The sequence below is a fragment of the Bactrocera oleae genome, chromosome 3, assembly GCF_042242935.1.
Source record: "Bactrocera oleae isolate idBacOlea1 chromosome 3, idBacOlea1, whole genome shotgun sequence".
Classification (NCBI taxonomy): domain Eukaryota; kingdom Metazoa; phylum Arthropoda; class Insecta; order Diptera; family Tephritidae; genus Bactrocera; species Bactrocera oleae.
The window spans coordinates 54,121,035-54,148,156 of NC_091537.1; the positions used below are offsets into that span (position 1 = coordinate 54,121,035).

At 38.4% G+C, this 27,122-nt stretch overlaps 1 protein-coding gene across 2 annotated transcripts in view; it reads left to right on the forward strand.

The window, feature by feature from the left end:
- Nucleotides 1–683: 683 nt before the first annotated feature.
- The window catches only part of Fs(2)Ket (Importin subunit beta Fs(2)Ket), a 61,650-nt gene continuing 35,211 nt past the window's right edge, over nucleotides 684–27,122 (forward strand). Inside the window, exons 1-2 of one of the 2 annotated variants that reach the window (XM_070106640.1) lie at nucleotides 693–833; nucleotides 12,743–12,863. In XM_070106640.1, coding sequence (XP_069962741.1) covers nucleotides 12,837–12,863 — 27 coding nt within the window. In that variant the 5' untranslated portion in view covers nucleotides 693–833; nucleotides 12,743–12,836. Of the gene's footprint in view, nucleotides 834–12,742; nucleotides 12,864–27,122 lie in introns of both variants that reach the window. The other variant, XM_070106641.1, reaches the window with a different exon arrangement.

Genomic DNA, 27,122 nt, shown 5'->3' on the forward strand with positions numbered 1-27,122 from the left:
CAGCGGCAACTAAATGTATACATATCCTTAAGAAAGTCTCCCCTATCTGTGCATACCGATTTTAACCCCGAACTCGGGGGATGCTAACCTAAAATTTACCGGTTCTTATTTGCATGTAAAGTTTTGTTATAAATTGTTTAATTAATTAGCATTTAAAACTATTTGGGCATAAAATATGATTAAATAAATGTGTAAAACCTATTTAAAGGTGTGTTAATAGATCATATATTGAATAATATAAATGTAAAACTCATAATTCGTAGACAAATTACATACCTTAATATGTGAAATTTGGGTTTCAAATGCAAGTACCTCGAAAACTATAAGTCTCCTGCAGCTAAATGTTTATATTATATATTCTCTATCTGGAGAATATCTCCATCCGCTCATATCCATTTTTTACCCGAATTCGGGGATTCTATACCAAAGTTTTTTATTACATTTGCATCCTAAAAACAAAATTCATTAATTTATGCATTACTAAAATTAATTGTACAGCGTTCGTTATGACACACCGTATGCTTGCTTTTCTTCGAATATACAAGTATAAACATTCAAGCGAAGTCGTAAAGTAAACCAGATAAAAATCTTGCGTGTACTTCATGGTTAAGGTTTTATATAGGATTTGACCGTAGAGTGGCATCTCTACAAGAATGTTTTAACGTTGCCTGTGTTTTCTGCGAGTCGGTGCCAATTTGGGTTTAGAAGCTTTGCCATCAAATTTGCGAAGGATATAATATTTTCAGTTGTTTGTTTCTTGATTTGGATATAATAAATCATCGCTAAAAAGTTGAAAAAAATAACTTATATTTGTGTGCAATAACCACGAATTGGTAAGTTTTCTGCTGCTAATAGCAATATAAAATGTGGATTTGTATCCATTATACAAAATGTGCCGAAAATTGTCTTGAAAGTCGAATGTGTTGAATGTTTATCCGTTTTAAGTTAAAACTAAACCTGATGTATATATATGCTTTCAAGAATATAATAAGAATATTTATGTTTCCTATATTTAAGTATTAGGTTACTGTTAGAAGAAAATTCTAATTGAAATAATTGACGTAAAAAATTATTTAATTTGTAATAAGTTTCAATAATGGTTTTGTAGCGTTTCAAAAAAAAAAAAAAAAAAATTGCCGGTCAACCTTATTCGGGAAAACTTTAGTTTAGCATCCCACGATTTCAGGGTTAAGAGGGGTATGGTTGGATAGTGGAAATTCTCCAGATCACGAATATATATAATTATTGCCGCCGGAAACTTATAGTTTTCGAGATATTTGCATTTTAAGTTGAAAATTTCATTTAACAATTTCTCGATTTATGGTTATCTTTTCTTTTATATTATGCACTTATTACACACTAACACTTCACTACAATGTTTCTACCTATTTATTTTATATTAAATATTTAAGTATTTGCTTAAAATAAGAATTTTATTTCTACACAATTTTCGTAATATGAACAATAACAAATGGGTTCCATGTTGACAAAACTATATAACTATCAATGCTCTCCATTGATGTTAAGTATTATGTTATACCCTCTATGACAATATTACTTTTTCTTGTAGAACTTCTTTTGCGTTAGGGGCCTGTGGCCGCGCTTCAACAGAAAAATAAAAATTCATAATTTACATTTACAGAGGGTCGGCTTTAGAATACCGTCCTAGGATTTCGGGGATATATACTATATGATGCAAAAATAGCTTTATTTCAATATTTAAAGTATTCTTCAATTCTATTAATTTTGACAATAACAAAAGGGTTGTAAATGTCAAATAACAAGTGTTGCCTTACTAATATATTTTGCAAACGAAGAAAAATCAAATAAAAAGAGAGATTATACCCCTAATACAGGAATCAAAATCGTTGATGGACACTAATAAATCTTTTAGTTTCCTTCATTTGATTAACCCCGGTGTTGAACCGACCAGGGTTATTTTTCAGTTGAAGCGCGACCGCAGGCCCCTAACGCAAAAAGGAGTTCTACAAGAAAAAGTAACATTGTCATAGAGGGTATAGCATAATCCCTAACCTCAATGTTGAATTTCTTTGATCTGGAACTTTACAAAACCCCAATTCAACACTTAACTTATTATAATATTCCACATATTCTATAATTGCTTCAAAATAGTTTTCTAACGTTAATGCGTATATTTTTAGTGCCAATAATTTGTTTACCAGTAAACATTGTCCATAACGTTCCATTGATACCTTTAGAGTATCAATAATCTCGATCATCTTTTTATGACTATTAGCCTCGTTGCGACTTTTTATACTCTCGCAACCTGTTGCTACAGAGTATAATAGTTTTGTTCACCTAACGGTTGTTTGTATCACCTAAAACTAATCGAGTTAGATATAGGGTTATGTATATATAAATGATCAGGATGAAGAGAGGAGTTGAAATCCGGGTGACTGTCTGTCCGTCCGTCCGTGCAAGCATTAACTTGAGTAAAAATTGAGATATCTTTATGAAACTTGGTAGACATGTTTCTTGGTACCGTGAGACGGTTGGTATTGCAGATGGGCGTAATCGGACCACTGCCACGCCCACAAAACGCCATTAATCAAAAACAAATAAATTGCCATAACTAAGCTCCGCAATAAGATACAAGACTGTTATTTGGTACACAGGGAGCGCGATAAATCAAGCACTAAAAACGCCAGAGACATTAAATTTTATCTCTGGGATGGTATGAGATGACTTTATAGGAAACGCGTTCAAAATTAGACAGTGGGCGTGGCACAGCCCACTTTTAGGTGAAAACCCATATCTTGGGATCTGCTTAACCGATTTCAACCAAATTCGGTGCATAACGTTCTCTTCATATTTCTATGTTATAAATGGGCTAAATCGGACTATACCACGCCTATTTCCCAGATAACACCATATTCAATTCCTTCTGATTCTTTCACTTTCCACTATGCATATCAAGCAACAATGATTATATCGGGGTAAAACTTTGCGTGAATAATACGTTTAATGTATGCCACCTTGTGACCAAAAATTGTCTAAATCGAACCAAAACTGTTCAAGCCCCTAAGTACTAAATATGTGGACCCCAGTGCCTATAGTTGACCTTCTACCGAAAATATCAGCCAATCCACAAAGAAATCTCAAACGAGTATACCATTTGACTTTGCGAGAGTATAAAATGTTCGGTTACATCCGAACTTAGCGCTTCCTTACTTGTTTTTATATAATTTACGAATTATAAAATAAACAGTATTTTCAATTTGATTTGGTCGATAAAATGTGGCCACCGCTAAAGGTAAACAAATTTTCTACGACTGAATAAATATTACCAAATAAAATATTCATGCACGAATAAACAAAAAAAAAAAAACGAATAAACGTTAACTTTCGGTGTCCATAGTTGTATAGGCAAATTCACAAAAAATAGTAATTTGGCAGCGCAGAAAAAGAACTAAAAACTCCAAACTTAGAAGAATTAAACAGGGGGTTCCGCAAGGTGGTGTCCTCTCCCCGCTACTGTTTAATTTCTATATTTCGATACTCCCCAGCCACCAGAGGGAGTTTGATGACTGCACGATATTGACGTCGGGCAATAGAATCGATAGCATGTGCTCGAAAGTAAACGGCTATCTCTCCGACCTTTCTCGCTTTTTCTCTGCAAGGAGCTTGACACTCTCCACTAAATCCATAGCAACCATTTTCACAAACTGGACAAAGGAGTATAGACTTGATCTAGATATTTCAGTGATGGCATCAAAATTCCGACAGTCACCAACCCTAAAATTTTAGGCGTTACATTAGACAGTCTGTGCTCCTTCACTCCTCACACAACCGTGATAACTGCCAAAGTACAGAGCCGCAACAAAATCTTCAAATCGCTTGCCGGCTGCTCTTGGCGAGACAATGGGCTGGCCGGTCTAAAATTATGCTACTGCAATATGGTCGCCTGGATGTAGTGCAATGCAGACGAAGAAACCGAATCCTAGGAACATCAAGACGTTCTTCCTTGATCACGTCGACGACATTAGACAGTACGCCGGCCAGACTTTGGACGCAACGAACTTAAGACAAGCACTGACCACCATTCACAGTGAAGCCATTAACACCTTCATCAACTCCCTCTCAGTGAATGTCGTACTAGGAGTCAAACCACCACCCATCGCAGACGTAGAGATTGAGTTGCCTCCTCCTCCTTATACAGAATCGACTCCGACATACCCAATATATGTTTCCTGGGCCTCCCGTTAGATGACCTCGACGACAACCAAACTATAGCTTACCACACAAGAGGGGACTAGATAACCTTTACAACAACAAAAACAACACCGAGACCTATGGTCTATTGTGTCCTACCCTAAGTCACATCAACTCATTTAGCTCCAGCACATTGATAAATTCCAATATACTGCTAGGTGATATTCAGACAAAGTGATGCCTATTCAGAAACATGGATCCACGGGCCTTGATCCTGCGTCTGCAGACTGCTGTGCATTTTTTCAGCAGGTGTTCTGCAGTTTCCGGCCTTATGTCGCAGATCCGGCAGTTTGCAAAAGAGAATAAGCCCAAATTAAATAAGTGCTTCTTGAGCTTACAATGGCAAGTGTAGAATGCGACATTAGCTGGAATTCGTTCCTCTAGAGATTGATTACATTTTTCAACCTGCTGAGGTTGTGTCCACCCATTAGCAACGTAGCCTGGCGCAAGCCATGGCCAATTCTTCTCCCTGCCTACTCTTTCCTCCTTGCGGAGCAGCTTCTTTATGGTATGAGGACCAACCGCAATGTAAGTTTCTTATCCTACCATTCTGGTGGAAGCTGTGGGCAAGCTCATCAGCCAGTTCATTCCCGGCTATACCCTTGTGACCAGTCACCCAGATAAAGTGCGCTTGATTATAGCCTGGTAGGCTATTTAGCAGAAAACGCTTTTAAGGACCGCTTGACTTTCGCTGAGTATGGCGATACTTTCGATGCGTTAGTTGCGTTTTTGGTTTATATCTAAACAGCAAAGACTTCCTAGAGGGATGAAGAGTTTAGTACGTGGTCCTGCAACTTCTACACAAATTCCTTTGGCTTTTGAACCATTGGTGTACCATTTGATTGTGCTTATCCTTATCAGGTCGAGCGTGGAATTATTCCATTCCGCCTTACTGCCATGGGTAACTTTAAACTTCTTAGTAAATTTTACGATTTTGGTAATGCTGGTAAAAGAGCCAGTGTTATTTCATCACTTAGGGCCTTCAATTGCTGTGACGAAATTACCTTCCCTTTGCCAAACCCTTCTGCTGTCATATGAAGCAGTGTATGTATGGCAGCTTTGTTGATTACTATACGTAGCGGTGTGAGTTTCAGCATGACTTCCAGTGCTGCTGTCGGGCACGTATGCATTGAACCCGATGCGCAAATGCAGGCAAGTCGTTGCAGCTTTGATAGTTGAAGTCCCGCCTCATAAGTAATAATCGGTCTCACGATCATTATATACATCCTCTTGATAATCTTTGACTTACAGCCCCAAGACTTTCCGACAAGTCGATTGCAGACCATAAGCGGCTTTTAAGCCTTGACCATGCTCTGGTCCACATGCTGCTTCTACCATAGAGTGTAATCGTTCGTGAGGCCCAGATATTTGACCACATTATTAATCTGCAATTCTCTGCCTTCAAGGGATAGGTTCCTGAAACCGGGCATGGACCTTCGTCTCGTGAAAGGAACGGTGTTGATGTCCAATCCAACCCCTTTGCCCCATCCTTTTGCCAGGCCTAATCGCCATTGTTTGATGTCGCAGAGAGTGTCTGTAAATTTGCCCCTGGCTAAAATAACAATGTCATCCACATATCCCTGACAGCGACTACGACTAGGCTCCATTATAGGGAGGATAGAACTCCACCCTATGGTCAGCCTCTTGTTGTGCGGAAACGAATCCTAATGTCCCCTATTGTGGGTTTAACTATCTTAGTGTGCATTCCGGCTCTATTCATCGGCGTACCGGTGCTGCCACATTAATTTTCTACAGTGCTCTTGTCACGCTTGCGTGAGTCGTATTGTCAAAAGCACCTTCGATGTCTAGAAAGGCACATAGCATCACCACACCTTCATACAGCTTTTTGAGGTTTCCAGATTTTTGAGGTTAACAGGGGATATAGAGCAGTATTAGTCTATCTGTCTGCTGATTCGCATGTAGGGGTACAGCACATTTTATCTTATTTCGTAATCTATGATCTTTTCCATACTCTTTAGTAAGAAGGTAGTTAGACTAATTGGCCTTAAGGATTTCGCCAATGAATGGTCTTTACTTCCTACTTTGGGTATGAAGATCACCTTTGCAATACGCCATAGTTTCGAGATATACGCCAGCGCTGGGCTGGTGCTAGAAAGATGTTACCTGCCCCCGGAGACTTAAATTTCGCGAATAAAGCCATATCCCACTTGATCGAGTCCGCAGTAAACAGCTGTCTTGCGACAATCCAATCAGTGAGAAGGCTTATATTCGACCACAGGGTGACACTGGTCTTGCCGAATTGTTTCTGGGAAATGCGTGAGCAGAAGAGCCGTAGCTCTTTCTTCCGCACTGGTCGTATATCTCTTAATCGTTAATACTGTGTCAGTCTTGCTTCTGGCCAGAGCCCTGTGCAGCCTTGCTGCTTCCGGTGTTGAGGAGATGTTTTCACAGAAGTTCCGAAAACTTTGCTGTGTTGCGGATCTAATTTCTTTGTTATAAATAGTTAGTTTGCATATATATTCCTTCCAGTTCCCTGTATGTTTGGCCTTGTTAAAAAGCTTTCGTACCTTTTTTCTTAAGGTGTGAGAGTTTGCTTAACCACCAAGGACAGTTGGGCCTGTTAGTGATCTCTTTTAGGGGACAGCTATAGTAATATGCGTTTATAATGGACTGGTTAGGTGCAGACAATCTGCTTTCCAGTCCAGAAGCCGTAGCCGAAAGGTACCCTATTTCGTGTTCTTAGGAAAGGAGTTCTAGCACGAACCATATGATTCTGTGATGTAATATGGAGACCTCTGATGGCATCCTTCATTGTGAGATCAGTCCAATCATGAGTTCGTTGCTCAACGTGATGTCCAGCACCTCCCTCATATTTCTTGTTAAGAACGTGGGTTCAAAACCATTTTTCTCCACTTAAATTACTACTAATGATGTATTCCAAGAGGGACCCACGCCTGGTGTTGCAGTCCATACTGCCCCATTCCGTGTGATGGGCATTTGCGTCGCATCCTAGGATCAGGGGCAACTTGTTTTTCCTGCAATAGGAACTCTGAAATACAAATTAAATCAATATCGTTCCTAACTACTATACAAGTTCTAGATCCCAGATTACTTTGTTTGCATCAGTTTTGAGGCCTCGGACCCATGTTTCTGGGATCAGCAGGATGCCCAGGTTATCCGATGTGAACTTGCTCGGGATAACAGCCGAGGCTAACGCCGCGTGGTACTGGTTTACCTGAGCAGCTTCCACGTTGCCGACAATTATAGGGTCGGTTCCATGAGAAACCGGTCTTAATCGTCGCCGTCCTCCGCACTGTCATCCACTAGGTCTTTTAGCCCCTCTAGAAGCTTCTGCATAAGGAGTAGCCCTCTTGATGCGCCCGGCTTCTCCGTGGGAACTCCCACCATAGCTTCAGCAGTAGCGGCCTGCTTTGCCGTGTTGGCGCCGGTATGAGTGGCATCTTCATCAATCAGCATTCTTTCGGTAGTTCCGCTATCAGCAGTCTTGAGCTTAAAGTGCTGAACTGAACCTATAGTTCAGGCGGAAATCTTTCTTCTAGATGAGCTTGTAGGACTCATCGTCCACATATAGGTTCAGCCACCATCCCGTATCCTCGTCTTTGCTGTCGACCACTCGCCAGGTCGAGGTGATAATGCCCTCGTTCTGGTTTCTGACAAGCCCGAGAGCAAACTCATATGGTTTGCCTGCACATCTGGGGTGGAACACCGTCATGCTGTCCATGGGTCCCCTCTTTGCGCAGAGGACGGGACCCCTCTTTGTCCAGCCAACCAGCTTGGGAGCGATTTCCCTTAGTTAGTTGGCGGACCTCTCGTCCTTGCAGTTTAGCTGTAGGATACCTCTCTTGAAGTTCACCCCATGGAAGGAAAGCATCCGCATATCTGCGCTGTCCCTGCCAACTGTGCATAAATGCCCTTTTGGAGTTTGGTGGCTCCTGTGACGTTATTTGTCCGCTCATGTGTTTTGCGGTCTGGGTGGTCGAAGGCGCACCCTACCGCTACATCCCCAAATAGACTGGGTTGCGTTACCCTGACAGTGGCTCCGAGTCCCGCTACTCCGTTTGATAGCGGACACAGTATTGACCTCTTAATTGACCTCCTGGCTGCAAACCATCTAATGGGCATGGGAGTCGCATAACCCCCTGGATTAGGAGGTGGCCACACGCATGTAAGCTCAAGAAGCACTTATTTAATTTGGGCCTGGCCTCTTTTGCAAACTGCCGGTTCTGCGACGTTCCAAATTCCAATACAATAGACATTAGGTCGCGGAGGAAAACCTTTCAAAAGTTCTAAACATACTTATGAAAATTTTCGATAGATAATTCTTTCAGTATTGGTGTCTCGATTTCGAAATGGAGGTCATCCCGTCAGGGAAAATATATTAAAATCATCCTCAAGTGAGGTAAATCTGACATAAACTTAACCGAAGAGGATAAATTTAATACATATGTATGTATATTGAGTTGATGTGCAAATCGTCAACTTGAAAATCGGAATTGATGATATTAATACATTTAAAGAAAGGTGTGTTTAATTGTCAGCCGAAAACCAATACTATTGAGCGGACTTGGAATGCGATTCACGTGGAAAGATGTCAGAAACTAGTTGACTCCATGGCAGCACGATGTACCGCTGTTTTTGCCAACAAAGGATATGCAACAATGTTCAATGGCAATTCCCACAACAGCCGGTTCTACGTTACCGGCATTGACCCGGATTTTATCCGGCCAAGGGCTGCTATTTCGGCGATCTAACCCTGTTTGGATCGGTAAGTTCAAGGTTAAGTTTGTCGTCATTGGAGCAACGCCTAGCAGCAGGGGGGTTGCTCCGTATCCTTCTGACCCGTGCTGGCATCGAGTCTAACTCGGGCCCCGAGGAATTTTACTGCTGCGTTTGTACTAGAAGGCTCCATCCAAACTCCCCCTCTGTTAGGTGCAGTAGATGCAATGGATGGAGCCATCTTAAGACCTGCTCAGGCCTTAAGACACATAGAGAGTGGACCACGAGTTACGTGGTCCCATGCTGTCAACGCAATACTGCGTCATGCACTTTGTTGGCGCACTGCGCCGCCACTCCGGTCGAGTGGCCAAGATAGGACCTCCACGGCCCTGGGTAGTTCACACAGACAGCATGAAGTAAAAACAAAGTAAACAGGATTTTAAAAAAAGACATAAAAAATGGTTGTATCGGCAAAATCAATTAATTTTATTCAAAATAGTCTCCTGCTTTAATACAGCTTTTTGCACGGTCCAAAAGAATGTCGAACGAGTGTTTTAGCTCGTTGCCCGGTATGGCCGCCAGTATGCTGGTGCAAGCCCTTTAAATGGCCTCCACGTCTGCATAACGCTTTCCTTTCATCGGCAAATGCATTTTTCCGAAAAGGTCGAAGTCGCACGGTGCCATATCAGGTGTTAAAATGTGATTTTTGGTCAAATAATCTGCAACAAGCGTCGATCGATGAGACGGCGCATTACAAACGCCAACTTCCATCTTCGCGATATTCGAGCCGAACACGTTGAATACGGCGCACCAAACACTTCAAAACTCCAAGGTAGAATACCGCATTAACGTTTTGGCCGGGTGGAACAAATTCTTTGTGGAAAATACCCTTGAAATCATAAAAACAAATCAGCATTGTCTTCACTTTTGACTTCTCCAGGCCCGATTTTTCGAATGTTGAATTCTGAGCAATTTTTGGTCGTCAGTCAATTTGTGCGGAACGAACCGCAGCACAGTTCGATGGAATTTTCGGTGATCACGGATTTTGGTTGGCCCACATGTTCATCGTCATTTATGTCCTCACGACCACTTTGAAAACGTTGAAACCACTCGTGCACTCTGCTACGGGGTAGGCAATCATCGCCATAAACTTGTTTCATCAATTGAAACGTTTCAGTAAAAGTTTTACTAATTTTAAAAAAAAGTTTTAACAATTTTAAAATAAAAAAACCGAAGCTCATTTTCGCACCGATGACAAAAACATACTGACGCTTAAAACGCAATAACTTCACTTCCAATAGATGAAATGTCATGAAATTTTTACTGGAAGTCGATAAAGGATTCTAACGCACTAGTCGACATATAGATGGCGCCACTACAGTTTACTTTGTTACTTTTTTACTGTTTACTTTGGAACGCCCCTTGTATAGAGTACGTTCGATTTTATCTATTTTTGGCATTACTACATATTATTAATAAATACAGATGCTCTCTGAGTTTCATTAAGGTACCTCATATACCATCACCAATATAATAGGAGTAGAGTCAACCGGAGGTTTGAAAATCCTGATATTGGTTATATGGGGGCTAGTGCAAGTTTTTACTTGATTTTATTTATTTTCGGCAAAAAGATGCACAGTTATTAGAAAAACGCCTTCATTAAATTTTGTTTGGAAAACTCTCATATTGGCCGATTAATGCGGTCAGCCGGAATTTCGAAAATCTTTCTTTTAGATACATGGTGGCTAATGGATGTATTGACCCGATTCAACCCATTTAGGACGTACAGACATACTATTACCAGGAAATGATTCTCTCCTAATTTCAATTATATATCTCACACATTGACCGCTATTTTCGGTAAAAAGTCAACTATATGTGCTGAGTCCACATATTCGGTACCTACAGTTTTAGTTGGATAATTTTTGGTCAAAAGGTGGTATACTTTAGAGGCCTTATTCGTGCCGATAAATAAATTTTTGTTTGATTTGCATACTTGAATCAGATGAAATTTAAAATTGTGTTATATGGAAAGTAGCCGTGGTTGTAGTTCGATTTCATTTAAATTTAAGGAAAACAAAAACATTTTAAACGAAAATTATTTGGAAACTTAACGGTTGCGCAATTTATACAAAGAACAAAATATGGAAAAATACTGAAAAAATATTTAAACTAACATAAATATCGTATATGAGATACTAGTTATAATAATAATATTAAAACCTAAATTGAATAATTTGTATTCAACGATATTTTACTAAAAAGATTTGATTAAATGGAGTTAATAAAAAATCGCCAAATTGTATATATGTCAACATTTACAATGTTTTTAATTATAATTTTTGCATTTACTATAATACTCATTCTCAACAAAAAAAGAAATCACATTTAAATTACATATACATTAAGACCAGAAAGTTTTCGGAAATTGTAAATAAAACGAAAAAATTTTAATATTCTTTAATAAATATTTTGTCGCCTTCAAAGTATGCTCCTTCTAAAGGAATAGACATATGCCACCTCTTTCTCCAATTATCGAAACATGCTTTATAGGTCCAGGGCTGGGATCGCCTTCAGTTCTCTCTACGAATTTTATTTTACGCCATCAATCGAGTCGAAACGGGTTCCACAGAGTGATAACTTGAGTTTTGGAAACAAAAAAAAATCGTATCCGATGAATACGGTGGTTGATCGATGATATTGAAGGAGTTTTTGGTCTTAAAATCCGAACATTGACGCGTCTCATGATCAAGTTATCGGTCAAAATCAAACTAGCTGCTTTACGGCCGATGTTTAGCTTACATTCTATCTCTTCAACACTCGCATGACGATTTTCGAGCACGATTTCATTCACTGTTTTGATGTTATCGTCAATGGTAGACGTCGAAGGACGACCGGAACGAGGCACGTACTCGACGGTCTCTCGACCATCCTTAACCCATGTCTACCAATATTAGACTTGGGTTTTCTATAGAATAGATTCGCCATAAGCCTTTTCTAACACTCGCAACGATTCCGCACACGAAATTCGGTTCGAAATACAAAATTTGATACAAATTCTTTGTTCATTGTAAAAATCGCAAAACACTACTGAGATCGACTGGTTTCAACAGCTGCTGCAAACAAACTGGTTGACAGATAGCGTTCATTTTTGGCATAGTAATTAAGAACAGTGCTACCAACTTAACAAAAAAAAGTGCAAACTAACTAATCAGCGCCGGCATTTAAATAACAATTTCCGGAAACTTTCTGGTCATAATGTATAACGACTCAGGGCAGTCTTAAATCAAAGACGGGAGAAGTTAGTTCAAAAACTCTACAAAACCCCACTTACTTCCAATAAAATATTTAATATTGCCAAACTAATTTATTGTAGCCTAAAACCGATTTCCAAATTCTAAACACTACCGATATAAAAAACGTTGCTTAGCGCAAACAATTAATAATATACCAGATAGATAACACTGTTAAACACTGTTTTTGTTACATGAAAATTGTGATGTTTTTGTTGGTGTACACTTAATAACGATATATAATTATTTTGTTTCTATCAGTTTTTTGTGTCAGCTACATATTTATTTCTGACCTATACGTGTCTTTGTTAAATAACTTTATTTATACGACTGTATAACTAATTCGACTAATTTACATCATATATAGTTTGTTACATCGTAAATGTGCCACGAAAATGTTCTAACGACCCCGACAGTTTCTGTTATGTGTATGGAGAATTCATTTTTAAATCTCAGCGTCGTAATTTTACGTCATTAATTGAACAGTGGTATTTAGACTATTTTAAATTTCCTATTAGGAATTACGATAAATACTGGGTTCCACATAAATGTTGTGTAACGTGTGTGAGACTGCTAAAAGGTTGGGCTAAACAAAAACCCAGCCATATATATATGATTTGGACCGAACCAAAGGATCATGTAAGTGATTGTTATTTTCGTTTGACTCAAACAGAAGGCATTACAACCAACTCCAAACACACTTACCAGTATCCAAACTTGTCTTCTGCTAACTGACCCATCTTACATGGTGCCGGTTTGTAATATGCTGGACTCTCATCTGGATTTCTTTTTTCAAATTCGGGTGCTATAAGTGATGAACTAGGCGAGGTTCCCTCAAGACATATCCTAAATTCAGAAGCGCTATCAAGGGAAATAGAGCGTAGGAATGCTAGCAGATTTTTGTAGGACTTAAAGAAGACCTTCCAGAAGCCAAATATTCTCGAAAATCATAAGTATGAGTAATTAAACTATGAGTTCTATAGTAAAAAGTTGTATCGCAATGTAGTAGGTAATGAAAAGATCTATATCTTTTGTATATGGACTTTTCTCACATAACCTCAAAATGTATGTGAAAATTCAAATAACCAAGTTTTTGGGTTTTTTTTTATCTTGTACAATTTTTTTTATACAAGCAGCCACTCATTAAGTTCAAACTACTCCGTCCTGCCCAATATGCCTTTGCAATTGAACTTTCTTAAGCTATTTTCATGCATTACATCTCGCCAATCAGGATCTCCTTACAAAGGCTCATCAACTTCAGTCCTAATTTTATCCTGCTCTTCCAACTGTGAATACACCTATACTGGTATACGGTTCTTGCTCTTTCGACTGCTCGTCGTCAATATTTAAGTTGATATCTGATGATTAACAGACAAAATCGTGTTCACGTCCGCGACCTTTGATGAACACTGAGCCTTTTTCTTTTGTTCTATCTTCGCTGTCTCTTCATCTAATTCCAATTAAACACATATTCCTAACAGTAATGTTTTCTTCTAGTATAGTCAAATCCCAAATAAGTTGCTATGTATTTTTTCTAATTCAAACAACTTAACGCTTATTTATATAGTAGATCGTTTACAAAACTTCGCTATTCAAACATTCTGGCAACTACGAGCTTCGCTGTCTGGTTGATTTTAACAATTTATCGTCGATTCTTTTTTTTTTGTCGCATCAGTGTTCGTCACAATATCATATTACGATACTACTGAACTGTTATAAACAATGTAGGAAAATAAAGCAAACAACAAGTGATGAAGAGCTTAGTTCGGGTGTAACTGAACATTTCATACTCTTCCAACTGGCAAGGGTCAAAGCCGGGAAAATACCTTCAGGTGTGTCCACAACTTTATATTTAAAAAATTTAACGAAAATCAAAAGAAACTTTATTGTTCGACGAAATGGTGAATGGATTTCAATCAAATTTGGTATCGTATTAACTTATTTTGAAGGTCATATATATATTATACTTGAGAATTTATTTTAAGCTATTTTATAAATATAAAGATATGTATGGAGTAAAGTCAATCGAACGATTCAAAATCGTGAATATCAGTTATATGGGGGCTAAGGCAAGTTATCGCCCGATTTTATCCAGTTTGGGCACAAAGAAATTCATATTATTGGAAAAACACGCTCGCTTAATTTAATTGAAATAACTCCCATTTTGGACGAAATCATACGTGGTATAACTAGAAGTTCGAAAATCTTTATTATAGAGATATGGAAGCTAAGGGGGCTAAGGGAAAGTGATCCGATTCAACCCATTTTTGACACAAGGGTATATTATTATAAAATTAACATTTTCCCCGAATTTCAATTATATAATTCACAGATTATCTGTATCGATTTTATATAAATTTAATTCTCTACAAAAAAGGTCCGATAGTAAAGTTACGTAAAGTTGATAGCTTTTGAGATAATTGCGATTTTCCTCCAAAACATGAGATTTTTCAATATGGTATTAATTTTTCTAAATATAAAAACAATTTTTCTACAGTTGATTGTTACTGAAATAACGACAATTTCGCTATAAGGTAAGAAAAAAAATTTTACAAAAACTTTTAACTTTAACTGAGTTTGGCAAGCCTAAGATGTCGACCGAAAAATTTTTTTTTTCTTGAAAATATTTTTTTTTAACAAAGAAAAATATTTCGGTATTAATAATGAAAATTCTAAAAAAACGGATTTTCGGCCCACCCTATTACCTATGTGTGCTATTGCATAAGTACAATATAGTTAAACAATTTCAGAATTGTTTTCGGTTTACCAATAGAAATGCACTAACATATTAACTGCACATTCAACCTAAACTGTATAAAATTTTCATTTTGTAATTGGTACTTACAAAATCAGTAGCGATCAGCATTGGTCGGCGGTAATCCTCTTAGCTGTATCCTCCAAGCGCGCGGACTGGGCAATGGACGTTGCTACCATCACCGTCGCGGCTGGGCGATTAGGGCAGGCGGTCGTTAGTCAGGGGTATTTATTCATCCATCGCCTTCTGGGAACCATGCTTTGCATACGACACCGGGGGAGGGGGATGCATAGCTATGGTAGAGGTTAACTTCAACCTCTAGGGCGGCAGCAGCGGTCAGAACTAACCCACTGGGGTAAATCACAAAAGAGGAGTGGAGCTGACGCTGCTAGATGCGCTTATCCCGAAAATGGATGGAGACCCGGGAACGTATATGCCAAATTTTGATGAAACGGGCTGGCTAAATGGATTCAAAATCCTAAAATTAAAAAATGACTCTCTCTGCTATTGGTAAAGGAAGTAGTGGTGAACCTTCAAGGCCCTGTGGGAAGAGTTGTCCTCGAGAAAGTTGACCGAGGCTGCATCCCGACCATTCCGAAAGCGAAAGTACTTGTACTTCGCACGGTAAAACCGAGGGATGCGCTGTAACTTTTTTAAAAGCAAAATCCTGATGTGCTGACAGAAGTTTACGATCTCCGACAAGAAGGATGGCTGCCAGAACTACATCCTCCAAATAATGGCGTGGGACGTAAGTAACAAGTATTTTCGCCTCAAAAACCGGAACCCTTGAGATAAACCTTCATAAAAGCAAGCTCGCCTTTGCCGGCTGAGAAAGAGAGAAAGAACCCTGGTTATAGATGCTGACGCCAATGCGCACCATGCGGGAAGGGGTAGCAATTATCCCAACGACAATCTAGCTATTGCTAGCAGTGGAGAGGAACCAACATAAATAGGGCCTACCTCGAAGAACGTTTTAGGTGTAACACTATACACTAACACAATAATCAAGGTCGAATATTGGATAGTGAACTAGTTGCATTGAGAAATCACTTGAAGATCTTGTTAACATGCTTTTTCCAGAGTGTACGGACGCTTTAGCTTCCAACATGTAGGAAATAGTGTAGAATACGTCCCCTCCGATATCATATAAAAGGACAAAATGCTTTGGGCAATCAACGGCTTCAAACGGTTTAAATCCTCTGGTATGGACGGTATTTTTCCAGCCAAGATGTGGAATGTATCAACAACGCTGGCACCATACCTGATGATATTGTGATGAGCACTTATGATAGAAGAAAATCGAATCGACGATAAATTGCCAGGATCAACTAGACATGGAATTCGTAGTTGCCAGAATTTCCGTGTATAGCCATTAAATTGGAACTTTTATTTAACAATCAAGAGTGAGTTCAAATATAGACGCTTTATAGAAAAATCAGTCAAAATATGAAAGATGTTTAAGGCTTAACTATCTTTTGGAAAGAGGCGAGGGTCATATTCATGCCAAAGGCGTGCAAAGGAGTCCCCCCTTATTCAAAAGAATATAGACCAACAAATCTAACCTCATATCTTTTGAAGACACTCGAAAAGATTCTAAATGCTTACATTAGGCACACGATTTCCTCGACTAACCTATCGAAAGCTCAACACATCTTGCGCAAACGTTAATAAACTGGAGGCATCCGGGTAAGAGCCCGCAATCATAACATATAAAAGCTCTGCTAAGCTGCAGAAAGATTATTGCAGAATGAAACGAAGCCAGATTGCTCAGATTAAAGCAAACAAATTATGCATAGCAGTCGACATAGCTATACTAGGGACGAACAAGTTCCTGCCTTATCTAGAACTCGGTATCACAATTAGGTATCAAGTGTCAATTAAACTTCGTAAAAAGCATGTCATATTGCACGACGTGAACTTCCGCTCTTATTAATAATGAACCTCCATTTGGCATTACAAAAGATCTGTAGGTCTATGTATGACGTTACAATCAGCCAATGTAACCTAACCTAACGACCAGCATAGAGTCGAAAAGAGCTAATATTTGTCAGAAGATTGCATGTATATCACAGGCTAAACGACAAATCTATGAACTGGCACTCTAGAACCAATTCGATCGATTGCGGTCACAGAAATCAGAAAATCATAATGTTCAGTACCTTCCACGGCGGTGTATGTTTTTTGCATTAAAATCTCAAATGAATTAAATAAAATCTTAGTAATGGCGGTCGTTGTTGATGAAAAATGGTATATCTGGAAAATTTTCAGTGTCTATATATGGCCCTCTTTCTCATACATTAAGAAATTATGTTTGATGTATGTTACTACTCTTACAACAGAATTTTCCACTTAAAAACAAAAAGCTTTGAAGCTTTAAATATGTAGAGGTGAAACTTTACAAGTGTAGTAGTAAATTGGTTACCTTCGTCTTATAGGGATGTTGGCGCAAATCTTAAAGTTTTTTACTCGGGTTGCGTACAAGTCGAAAACTGATGTATAACTCTCCTGTCACTTGAAATCGAGATCGTAAATTACCTACCCGACTTTGACAGTTAACTGTAACGACCAGATTGAAATCCTACCACACATGAACGGCGAAATTTTGTTGCCGCCGTTTAAGATATATAAAATATTGAAAACTAAAAAAATGCGAAATTTTAATGTACCTGATGAAGCGTTTGGTGATGTGGAGCTTCGTAGCATTAATTCCCAATTGAAAATTATAAAAAAAAACATTTATTAATTGAGAGCAAACAAGTTTAAATCACTTTATTAAGTGTTGAAAGTTCAAAAGTCCGTCGTTTTAATATACCATAAAATCATAAAAAAAGGTTTTAATAGTTTTTCTATATATTAGGTAAAGTAAAAAGTTCGTTCGGTTTTTATCTAAGAGATGGTGTTATTGTCCATAGTACTAGTGTTACGTGTCGCAGCATGTCATACTATACGGCGCTGAAAACGTGTTTATTCAGATGACAATTTTTCGATTGATTGACTCAGTACATTGTAAGCGCTCGTCAAAGTTCAAGGCGAAAAAGCAGCCAAAGCGGCTGAAAAAATTAATTTAGTTTATGGGCCCGATACTGCAAACGAACGTGTAGCACAAAAGTGGTTTGCTAGGTCGTCGGGAGGCCTGTCGTCGAAAATTGCGATAAAATCATGGAAATAGTGGAAACAGACCGTCACGTGAGCACTTATTTAATTGCTGAGGAACTAAAGATAAGCCCGAAAACTGTTTGGAACCATTTGCATAACCTTAGATTCAAAAAGAAGCTCGATGTTTGGGGCCACACGAACTAACGCAAAAAAACATGATGGACCGAATTTCCATCTGCGAATCGCTGCTGAATCGTAACAAAATCGTCCCGTTTTTGAAGCGGATTGTGACTGGCGATGAAAAATGGGTCACATACGACAACATCGAGCGCAAACGGTCGTGGTCAATATTAAAAGGTCAACATATTGTAACGAATTTCTCCAAAAATTCGTCTACCTTGTAACTCACTCTTGAGTTCGATCACTGGATTGTTAAATAAATGTCGCAATTTAATGCCTTTACACGTATCTTTTTTATAATTCCAACAACGCAGCACTCTAACTAGAACTGTGTTTACTGCACAGTCCGGCAGCCCTTGTATAGTAGGTCTTTAGCAAAGTTTGCCACTAGAACATTCTGGCAACTACGAATTCGCATCCGTGTTCGTATAATAAATTTTTATTGTAATAAATGTTGGGTGTTCTAATTTAAATACCTAAAAAGAAGTGTTTTATCTGATCTGGCTACAATGCGAAATGTTATAAAAAAAGATTACAAAAATAAGCTTAATCGAAGGAAAAATATTATTATCTCAATGTGATCAAAAACATGAAAACGGTAGTCTAATATATTAATGTAACAATCACAAGAGGTATAGTTACTTTTTTTGCATATGTATTGTGGTGAACACGAATACCAGAACAAATCAGAATCGACGATAAACTGCTAGAACCAAAGCTGAGGAAGATCAAGCAAATGTCAAATCCAACCAATCGTTAAACTAAACTGAGCCAGTTAAAAAGAGCACGGGCTGGCTCTCGCAAACAAATGCCCGTAATCTCCATACTTACACTAATAAGCTTAACGTTACCGTTAGTGGATGTGTAGCAAAAAGCGAATACTTACTCTGGATACGGGCGCATCACATTCCATAATTCGATCGGCAAAGTTGCGTACTGCAACTGGATAAGATACCCAAGTTCTCGGAAAAGCAACGTGGGAGATCGTAATTGGAAAGGCAGCCGTGTTACACATGTTTATATAAGCAGATATCGGCGACGAAGTGATAATTGGAGTAGACTTTCTACCGAATCAAGGAATCAAAATTGACAAGGAAAACAGGATTATGACTTCTACAAATATGGAAGTGCCACTTATGTTCGGTTACGATAATATGTACAATTCAATGTTAGACAAGTGATAACAATAGAGAGCCAGCAGATTCCACCAGCATCAAAAGCAGTTATTTGGTCAGAAATATATGAAGATTATGGGCCAAACAAGTTGTGGATTGTTGAGGCCACAAAAGAACTTAGACCAAACTTACTTGTAGGCAAACCCCTGGCTATGACAAGACAAGATAAACGTGTTCCAGTAAGAGTACTTAATGAGTGCAAGTTACCAATCAAACTCTCCAAAGGAGCTTTATTAGGGCAGTGTCAAGAGATTTGGGCCGTGATAAATTGCGAAATATTTCTTGAAGAAGATTACATGGATAAAAACGAAAAAAGACAGTTACCCACTACCTAGAATCGATGATCATCAGGCATACAATGGTTCTCAATACTTGATTAGAAAAGTGGTTATTGGCAAGTGGAGGTAAATGAAGAAGACAAAGAAATGACAGCTTTCAGCGTTGGAGACATTCTATGGCAATTTAAGGTAATGCCCTTTGGATTATTTAACGCTCCTGCTAGGTCGGCAGAAATCTTCCGCTGAACCCTTCCTGAGGGTGCCGACTGGTAAAAGAAACCACAATTTCACGACGTAAGCGTGGATGAGCTGGCAACAGTCAGCCCCAGCCGTAGTCGTTAGGGACGGTCAAACTTCTTACCTGTGTGTTGGACCAAGGTGTCATGCGACTCGTGTCGAGGATCAACCTGACTGGAGGTCCTTAAATAGCACAGTCTCGAACGGATTTTACGAATATCTGACGCCCTCCGTAATAAGAAAGCCTTACTTGCGTAGCGGGGAGTATGCTCGTGGGACCTGCTATGAATATGAAGCAAACGGACAGGAGCGAAGCTTGGTCCTGATGATAAGGCAAGCACAAGGGCAAAAGCTAAAGCTGGCCCCAAAAAGCAGTAGCCCCAGAGACAGCCAGACCCAAACCCTGCAGACAAACACGGCTGGCAGGGGGAGGGGGGAGATGCCAAAGGGGCTGCTGCTGGTAAACCAACGTTCGTTACAAGAAACTGAGAAGAAGTACTAGATATCACACTTGTGTCGGAAGAACTACTTAACAGGAAACGGGAAAAACGTATCCCTATGATTCCGCCGTTTCAGCCCAAAAGTAGGAAAGATCTCGACATCCTCGTTAATCGATTCACGGCAAGCATTTGAAGTGACTTGTCCAATAACACAAAGTAGGGGTAGAATTAGGCCCCCATGGTGGTCTCCAGAAATTAAAAAAATTACAGAAAGAACGGAGAAAGCAGTTCAATTTAACTAAGCTTTCCCGAGACGAGTCTGCTTAGATCATACAAAAAGGAAGTTTAGAGAGCAAAAAGAAATTCTTGGATATCTTTTTGTAATGATATCGAGAACACGGCGGAAGCGTCTCGACTTACTATAGAGTGTACTCAAGACAGCGGAGCAGAAATATACAACACTCCTATAAACATCGTGTCAGAAAGCAACCTAAGCTGGGCAAATAATAGTTTCAAGGAAAATCCACAGAAAAAGAAGGAACTTTCAATAATATCCAGCCTAGGGCCATATTGAGTGCGCTTAAGGATCTGGACATCTCTGAACCTTTCAGAAAATTAATTGAACAGATGCTTACGAGCAGGTCAAAAATTTTAACGCTGGGAGCGTCAACAGTGTGAAAATCTGTCCAAAGGGGTCCACCTCAAGGAGGCGTCCTATCTCCACTCCTCTGGATCCTGACAATGAATAAATTGCTGGTGGATCTAAAAAAGAAGGAGGTACATGTTGTGGCCTACGCTGACGATGTAGCAGTTTCGGTTAGAGGTAAAATCCCGAATACTCTCGCAAACCGTATGCAAACAATCTTAGACAATCTAAATCGTTGGGCCATATCGTGCGTACTAAAGTTAAATGCTAGTAAGACGGAGCTAGTATTGTTCACCAGAAAACATAATACTCCAGTAGTTACGCTCCCAGTATTAAATGGTCGCAGACTAATAATTGGAGATAAGGAAAGCTCCTTAGGACTAATCTTAAATAGGAAGCTTTCATGGAAACAAAACTTGGATACTAGGGTGAGGAACGGATCTACGGCACTCTACACCTGTAAATAGATGATGGGGGCTAACGCCTCGGATAGCTTATTAGCTCTACACAACGGTTGTCAGACCAATCATGTCATACGGTATATTGGTATGGTGGCCAATAATGGAAAAGAAATACGCGTTGAGGCGTATGGAAAGTATACAAAGAGCAGCAGGTATATACATTAGTGTAGCTCTCAGAACAACGCTAGGCCAGGCACTAAACGTAATTTTACACTTACTACCAACAGATCTGTTTTGCAAGAAAAAGGGAGGGAATGCTCCCTACTAGACGCCGGTAACAAGGGGCATTCTATGATACTTAGGAAGTTCCCATTTCTTCCCATAACTACGGATTTTCGTAATTCGAAAAATTTAAACTGAATTCGGTTCGCAATATTGCCTTTCCTACCAGTGAAGAGTTGAAAAGGGACGAGGTGGACAGGAATGCAGGGATTAGGATCTACAGATGGGTCCAAACTAGATAATCGAGTGGAAGGTGGTGCCTTTTCTGCAAAATTAGATACCAAAATCGCCTTCCGTTTACCAGACCACCGCAGTGTCTTCCAGGCGGAGATCACACCTATCAAAGTAAGCCTTGTTGTACTGGCGAAAAGTGTACTCACAAGAAGGAGCATATAGCAAGTCTCATCAAAGATAGTGAATGAATGTCTTGCTCTATTAGGGGATCTAACATCCTACTTCACGGTAAACCTGCAATTCGTTCCAATGTATATTGATATTCTTAATAACTGTGAATCAGATGAACTAGCCAGAACAGGGACCACTTAACAATTAACCTCTGAAAAAGAGGGAATTTTTATGCCTCTGGCAACTTGTAAACACTTAATTAGCAAACTTGTTATAAATCTTGCTAAGTCTCGGTGGAGACAATCACTAACTTTCTCAACTAATATGAGCATGAGCCGCACAAACTGACTATTAAATTCAAAAGGAATGACATAAGAACTCTGATAGGAGTACTTACAGGTCACTGTCTAATTGGTAAACATGCCAGCAGGCTAGGTGTACCTTACAACGACTATTGTACAAGCTGTCAGAAGGTAGAAGAAGAGGAGACGATAAAACATCTTCTATACGATTGTAATGCTCTACACAGGAAAAGAATCGCAACTATCGGTCGAGGGTTCCTTGACGACGTATCGGAAGTTGCTCATATAAAATTATTTATACTTATGAACTTCATCAAAAGCACAGGTTGGTTCAGAGAGGAGACAATAGAGTGAGGGAATATTAGTCCCGCTGGCCTCCTATAGGCCTAGGTGCGTCGTCAGACAGCCACTCTACCTACCTACCTACCTATTCGTCGAATAAATAATGTTGAATTCTTTCGCAATATTTTTTATATACCATACACTTGTTAGTACATATTTCTCCGGCTTTGCTACTGGCAAGTTGTAAGTGTAGGAAATATTCGGTTATACCCGAATTTAACCCTTTGTTTACCTGTTGACCATTATTTTGACTATAGATAGGTGAGAATGAACTTATGGAGAAAACTTGATGTAACTATTCTATGTAGTTATTAAGTCTATCATAGGTGACTTATTTATTAATTTATGTATACACATAGGTGTTAATGAATTGTTTGAAAAACATTTCTTTTTTATAGAAAATTTATTCAAATATGATTAATTTCGGCACTTTCAACTACATTTTCACAAATTTTTCGGACCAAATTCGGCACAAATAAAAATTGTCAAATTACATTCCTGATATGAATTGACAATTATACAGATCTAGTATTACTCATAAATGAACCCACAGTAAGAGTTATATCATTGCAAAAGACACAGCTTACATTTAACACCGCACCTAAACAATATGCTACCTATTTCTCCAACTTGTCGCAAAGTCGCACAAGACTTGTCTGCGCTGTTTTTTTTATTTTGATACTTAAAAAAAGATATTCCACACAAACTTCGATCTACACGTTTTAGTATTGAGCAGTAGAAATTTTTATTGGATTTAAATTAACCATCCTAACAGTATATATTCCACCTCAATAAAACTTCGATAAGAAAACCGACGCGATATAATCGGACCTATCCAAACACCCGTAATTATAGTGGGCGATTTCAGCCCCTCTTTAGGGCTTTAGAAGACTTTATATTAGCGAAAAACTTTAAAACGACGGCTTTCCTACGCATCACAATTTCTACAACTCTGCATTCTGCATCACACCCTCCTGTCGATAATATAAATAAAGCTACGATTAAAAAATCAGTTTGGATAGTATACAAAAGAACTTGCTCTAACCACAATCTGCCAAAGCAGTTTTCGAAAAAATCTTAAAAAAGCTGAGAGGGCTTGTCTACATAAACTCACCGAGTATATCGCCTCGTCAACAAATCCCAGAAACTATGGGCTGACATTAAACGCTTTTTGGCTCCTATTTGAAAGTAACCTTATACTCGTATGTTAAATAGCCCCAATAGCCCAATTATATACTCAAATGACATAGGCAATTATTACGCCTCTTTATGGTCCAATTACTCGAGCGACTCAAATTTCGACGCCTCGTTTGTATCAAATAAAAACGAACTTCTCAGAAGAAGGTATAGTAATGACAAATCACCTGTATATTGGAAATGGTACACAGTAACTACTTTTTTTTTTTTGCTTAGTACTCTAAAAAATTGGTTGATAGACACCTCTAAGAAAGTCTATCGTAGTACGAGCTCTTAATTTTTACGGAAAGGTCCTCTGCTTTACAGTTTTTTTTTACTTATTGTCAGATAGAAGAATTCATATCTCGCTTCCAACTACTTAAAAAAATATTTCGTTTAAAAAATTTTGAAGGAAATTTATAACTCAATGGAAAAAAATGTTTTAAATTGTAAAGCTCAAAGTCTTGTAGGAAATTTACTGCTCTACACCTAAACCTAAAAGCAAGCCGTTCACTGCTGCATACGTGACTTCACTTCGGGTGTCCGATTTCCTTCCGTTGTATGGTATTAACATTCGCACGAAGCGATACGCGAAGAATTTTCGGTCAGCGTAAGAACGCAAATTCGCTGACTCAAGCCACGCGCTCAGGCCACACGCCCGTTCTAAATGAAGGTTGTTGTAGGACTTCCTCAAGCTGCCGATATCAATCTTTAGGGAAGTCTTACGTCTGGTTTCTTTAAAATTTTAATGGATCTTCAAAATAGAGCCATATCTATGATAAGGAGCATAGTCATACTGAACTTTGTGGGTCTTGTTGTCAGCTTACTTTCTCTGACATCAATGTATTCTAAATTATTGATATATGATAGATGATTTTTACAATAAAAATATTAACGAATTGTCGGTTGAACAGCAGGATTTTACTGAGGAATTATTGTAGTTAGAGTTATTAAATTATTTTTATTAAATATGATATTAAATTTTATTAAAAATTATGAAATTTTTTTATATCAATACAAACTTTTTACTATTTTATTCTTTAAAAAAATACATATTTTGGTTAAACAATTTGTAGGCTGACGAACCGTATCTAGATAAATCAAAGATTAATTAATATTTCCCAAATAACATAGTAATAAATCATAAGCACAAGAAGGTTATTTTGTAACCTAGTGGACCTGACAGAAAACCCGAAACAAACAAACCTTTCACACTACTCATGTGTTCAGGTCTAGCAACATGCTTAGAAATAGTAAATTTTCCTCCACCACACTTCAAATCACAATTACATGCGGTACAAAAGAAACATTTATTTCCTTCTTAGGCTTTATCGAAATTGCAAACTCTGGGATTTCTTTCCACGATTTACAATATTTTTGCTCGTAGTGAATTTTTTTTAATTTTAGGGGGGTAGTTTTCTCATTTGATTCACTTTCACCCATTATTGCTATTTTTTTAAATATTTAAATTACTTTATAGCAGTCACAAAACTTTTTGTCACTAGTAAACTATATTTTTACTAACAATTATCGAATTACTATCGGGTATCGAGTAATAATTTGTTGCCTTAAGCGATAACTGATGCCTAATTCGTGAAGATACCTCGTCAAATAAACGAATTTTCCATGCCAGCATTTTACTCCGATCGTTCAGTTAATATGACAGCTATACGCTATTGGCATCCGATCTATCTAATTTCTTTGGTGATTAGATTATTGCCTTAAATAATAATCCAGTTTCATGAAGATACCTCGTCAAATAAATGAGTTTTCCATACAAGCACTTCATTCCGATTGTTCAGTTTAGGCAGCTATATGCTATAGTCATCCGATCTGAATAAGTTCTTTGAATATTACATTGTTACCTTAAATAATAATCCGTGCCGAATTTCGTGGAGATACCTCGTCAAATGAAAGAGTTTCCCATACAAGCACTTGATTCCGATTGTTCAGTTTGTATGGCAGCTGTATGCTATAGTCATCCGATCTATACAATTTCTGCAGAGATTCGATAAATGCCTCAAATAATAATACAAGCCAAATTTCGGGAAGATATCTCGTCAAATGAAAGAGTTTTCCATACGAGCACTTCATTGCGATTGTTCAGTATGTGTGGCAGCTATATGCTATAGTGGTCCGATATCGGCCATTCCGACAAATGAGCAGCTTCTTTGTAGGAAAAGGACAGGTGCAAGTTTTTATTTCGATAGCTTAAAAGCTATGGGACAAGTTTGTATATATACAGACAGACGAACATGGCTAAATCAACTCAGCTCATCATACTGATAATTTTTGTATATATTTTATAGGGTCTCCGACGTTTTCTTCTCGGTGTTACAAACTTCATGGCAAACTTAATATACCCTGTTCAGGGTATAATAAAACCGCACGCAGCGCGCCATTCAAATTCCTATCAAAAATAAATATTTTAATTGGTGATAAAAAGTAAAGGTCTTAACATATTATTTTTACAAAAACCAAGTAAAATTTTTATAAAATTAAAGAAGTTTGTAGATATTTTATCCAAATATCTTGAAAAAATATCAAAAATTGGTAGATATCTGATCAGTTTTCATACAAATCAGAATCAATATCTACATTATCCGGCATAACAAAACACCAAACTTTATTCTCTGGCAGAACTTTTAGACCCCACAGGATGGCTTTCGGCTATTATGGTTCAAGCGAAAATCCTAATAGACGGAACCGACTGAAACGATCAAGTGAAACCACTTCGTTTAGAAAAGTGGTCCCAGATCGCGTGTAATCTGAATGATATCTCACAGATACAAATCTCACGATGGGTAAATTATGTCCCAGAGCATAAAGTCGAACTGCAATGTGACCACAAGCCACTTACTAATAGCAAAAGCAAAAGTGGCTCCTTTAAAAACAATAAGTCTACCACGACATGAACTATGTGGAGCGCTACTACTAGCCAAACTAGAATCCATGGTGCGAATGCACTTAAACATATAAAAATACAAATTATATGTAGTCCGATTACGAAATTGTGCTAGCATGGTTAGAAAAACCATCATTTGCATGGAATACGTATATTTTCAATCGAACGTCTTGAATAATTGACCTAGTAGGATCAGCCACTGTGCGACACGTAACTTTTGCTGACAATCCTGCTGATCTAGGTACAAGATTGTGCTAACCTCTGCGCCTTGCCACCACCTGGTGGAATGGCCCCCGATGGTTAACAAAATCTCTCGATTCTTGGCCACAATCGCCCAT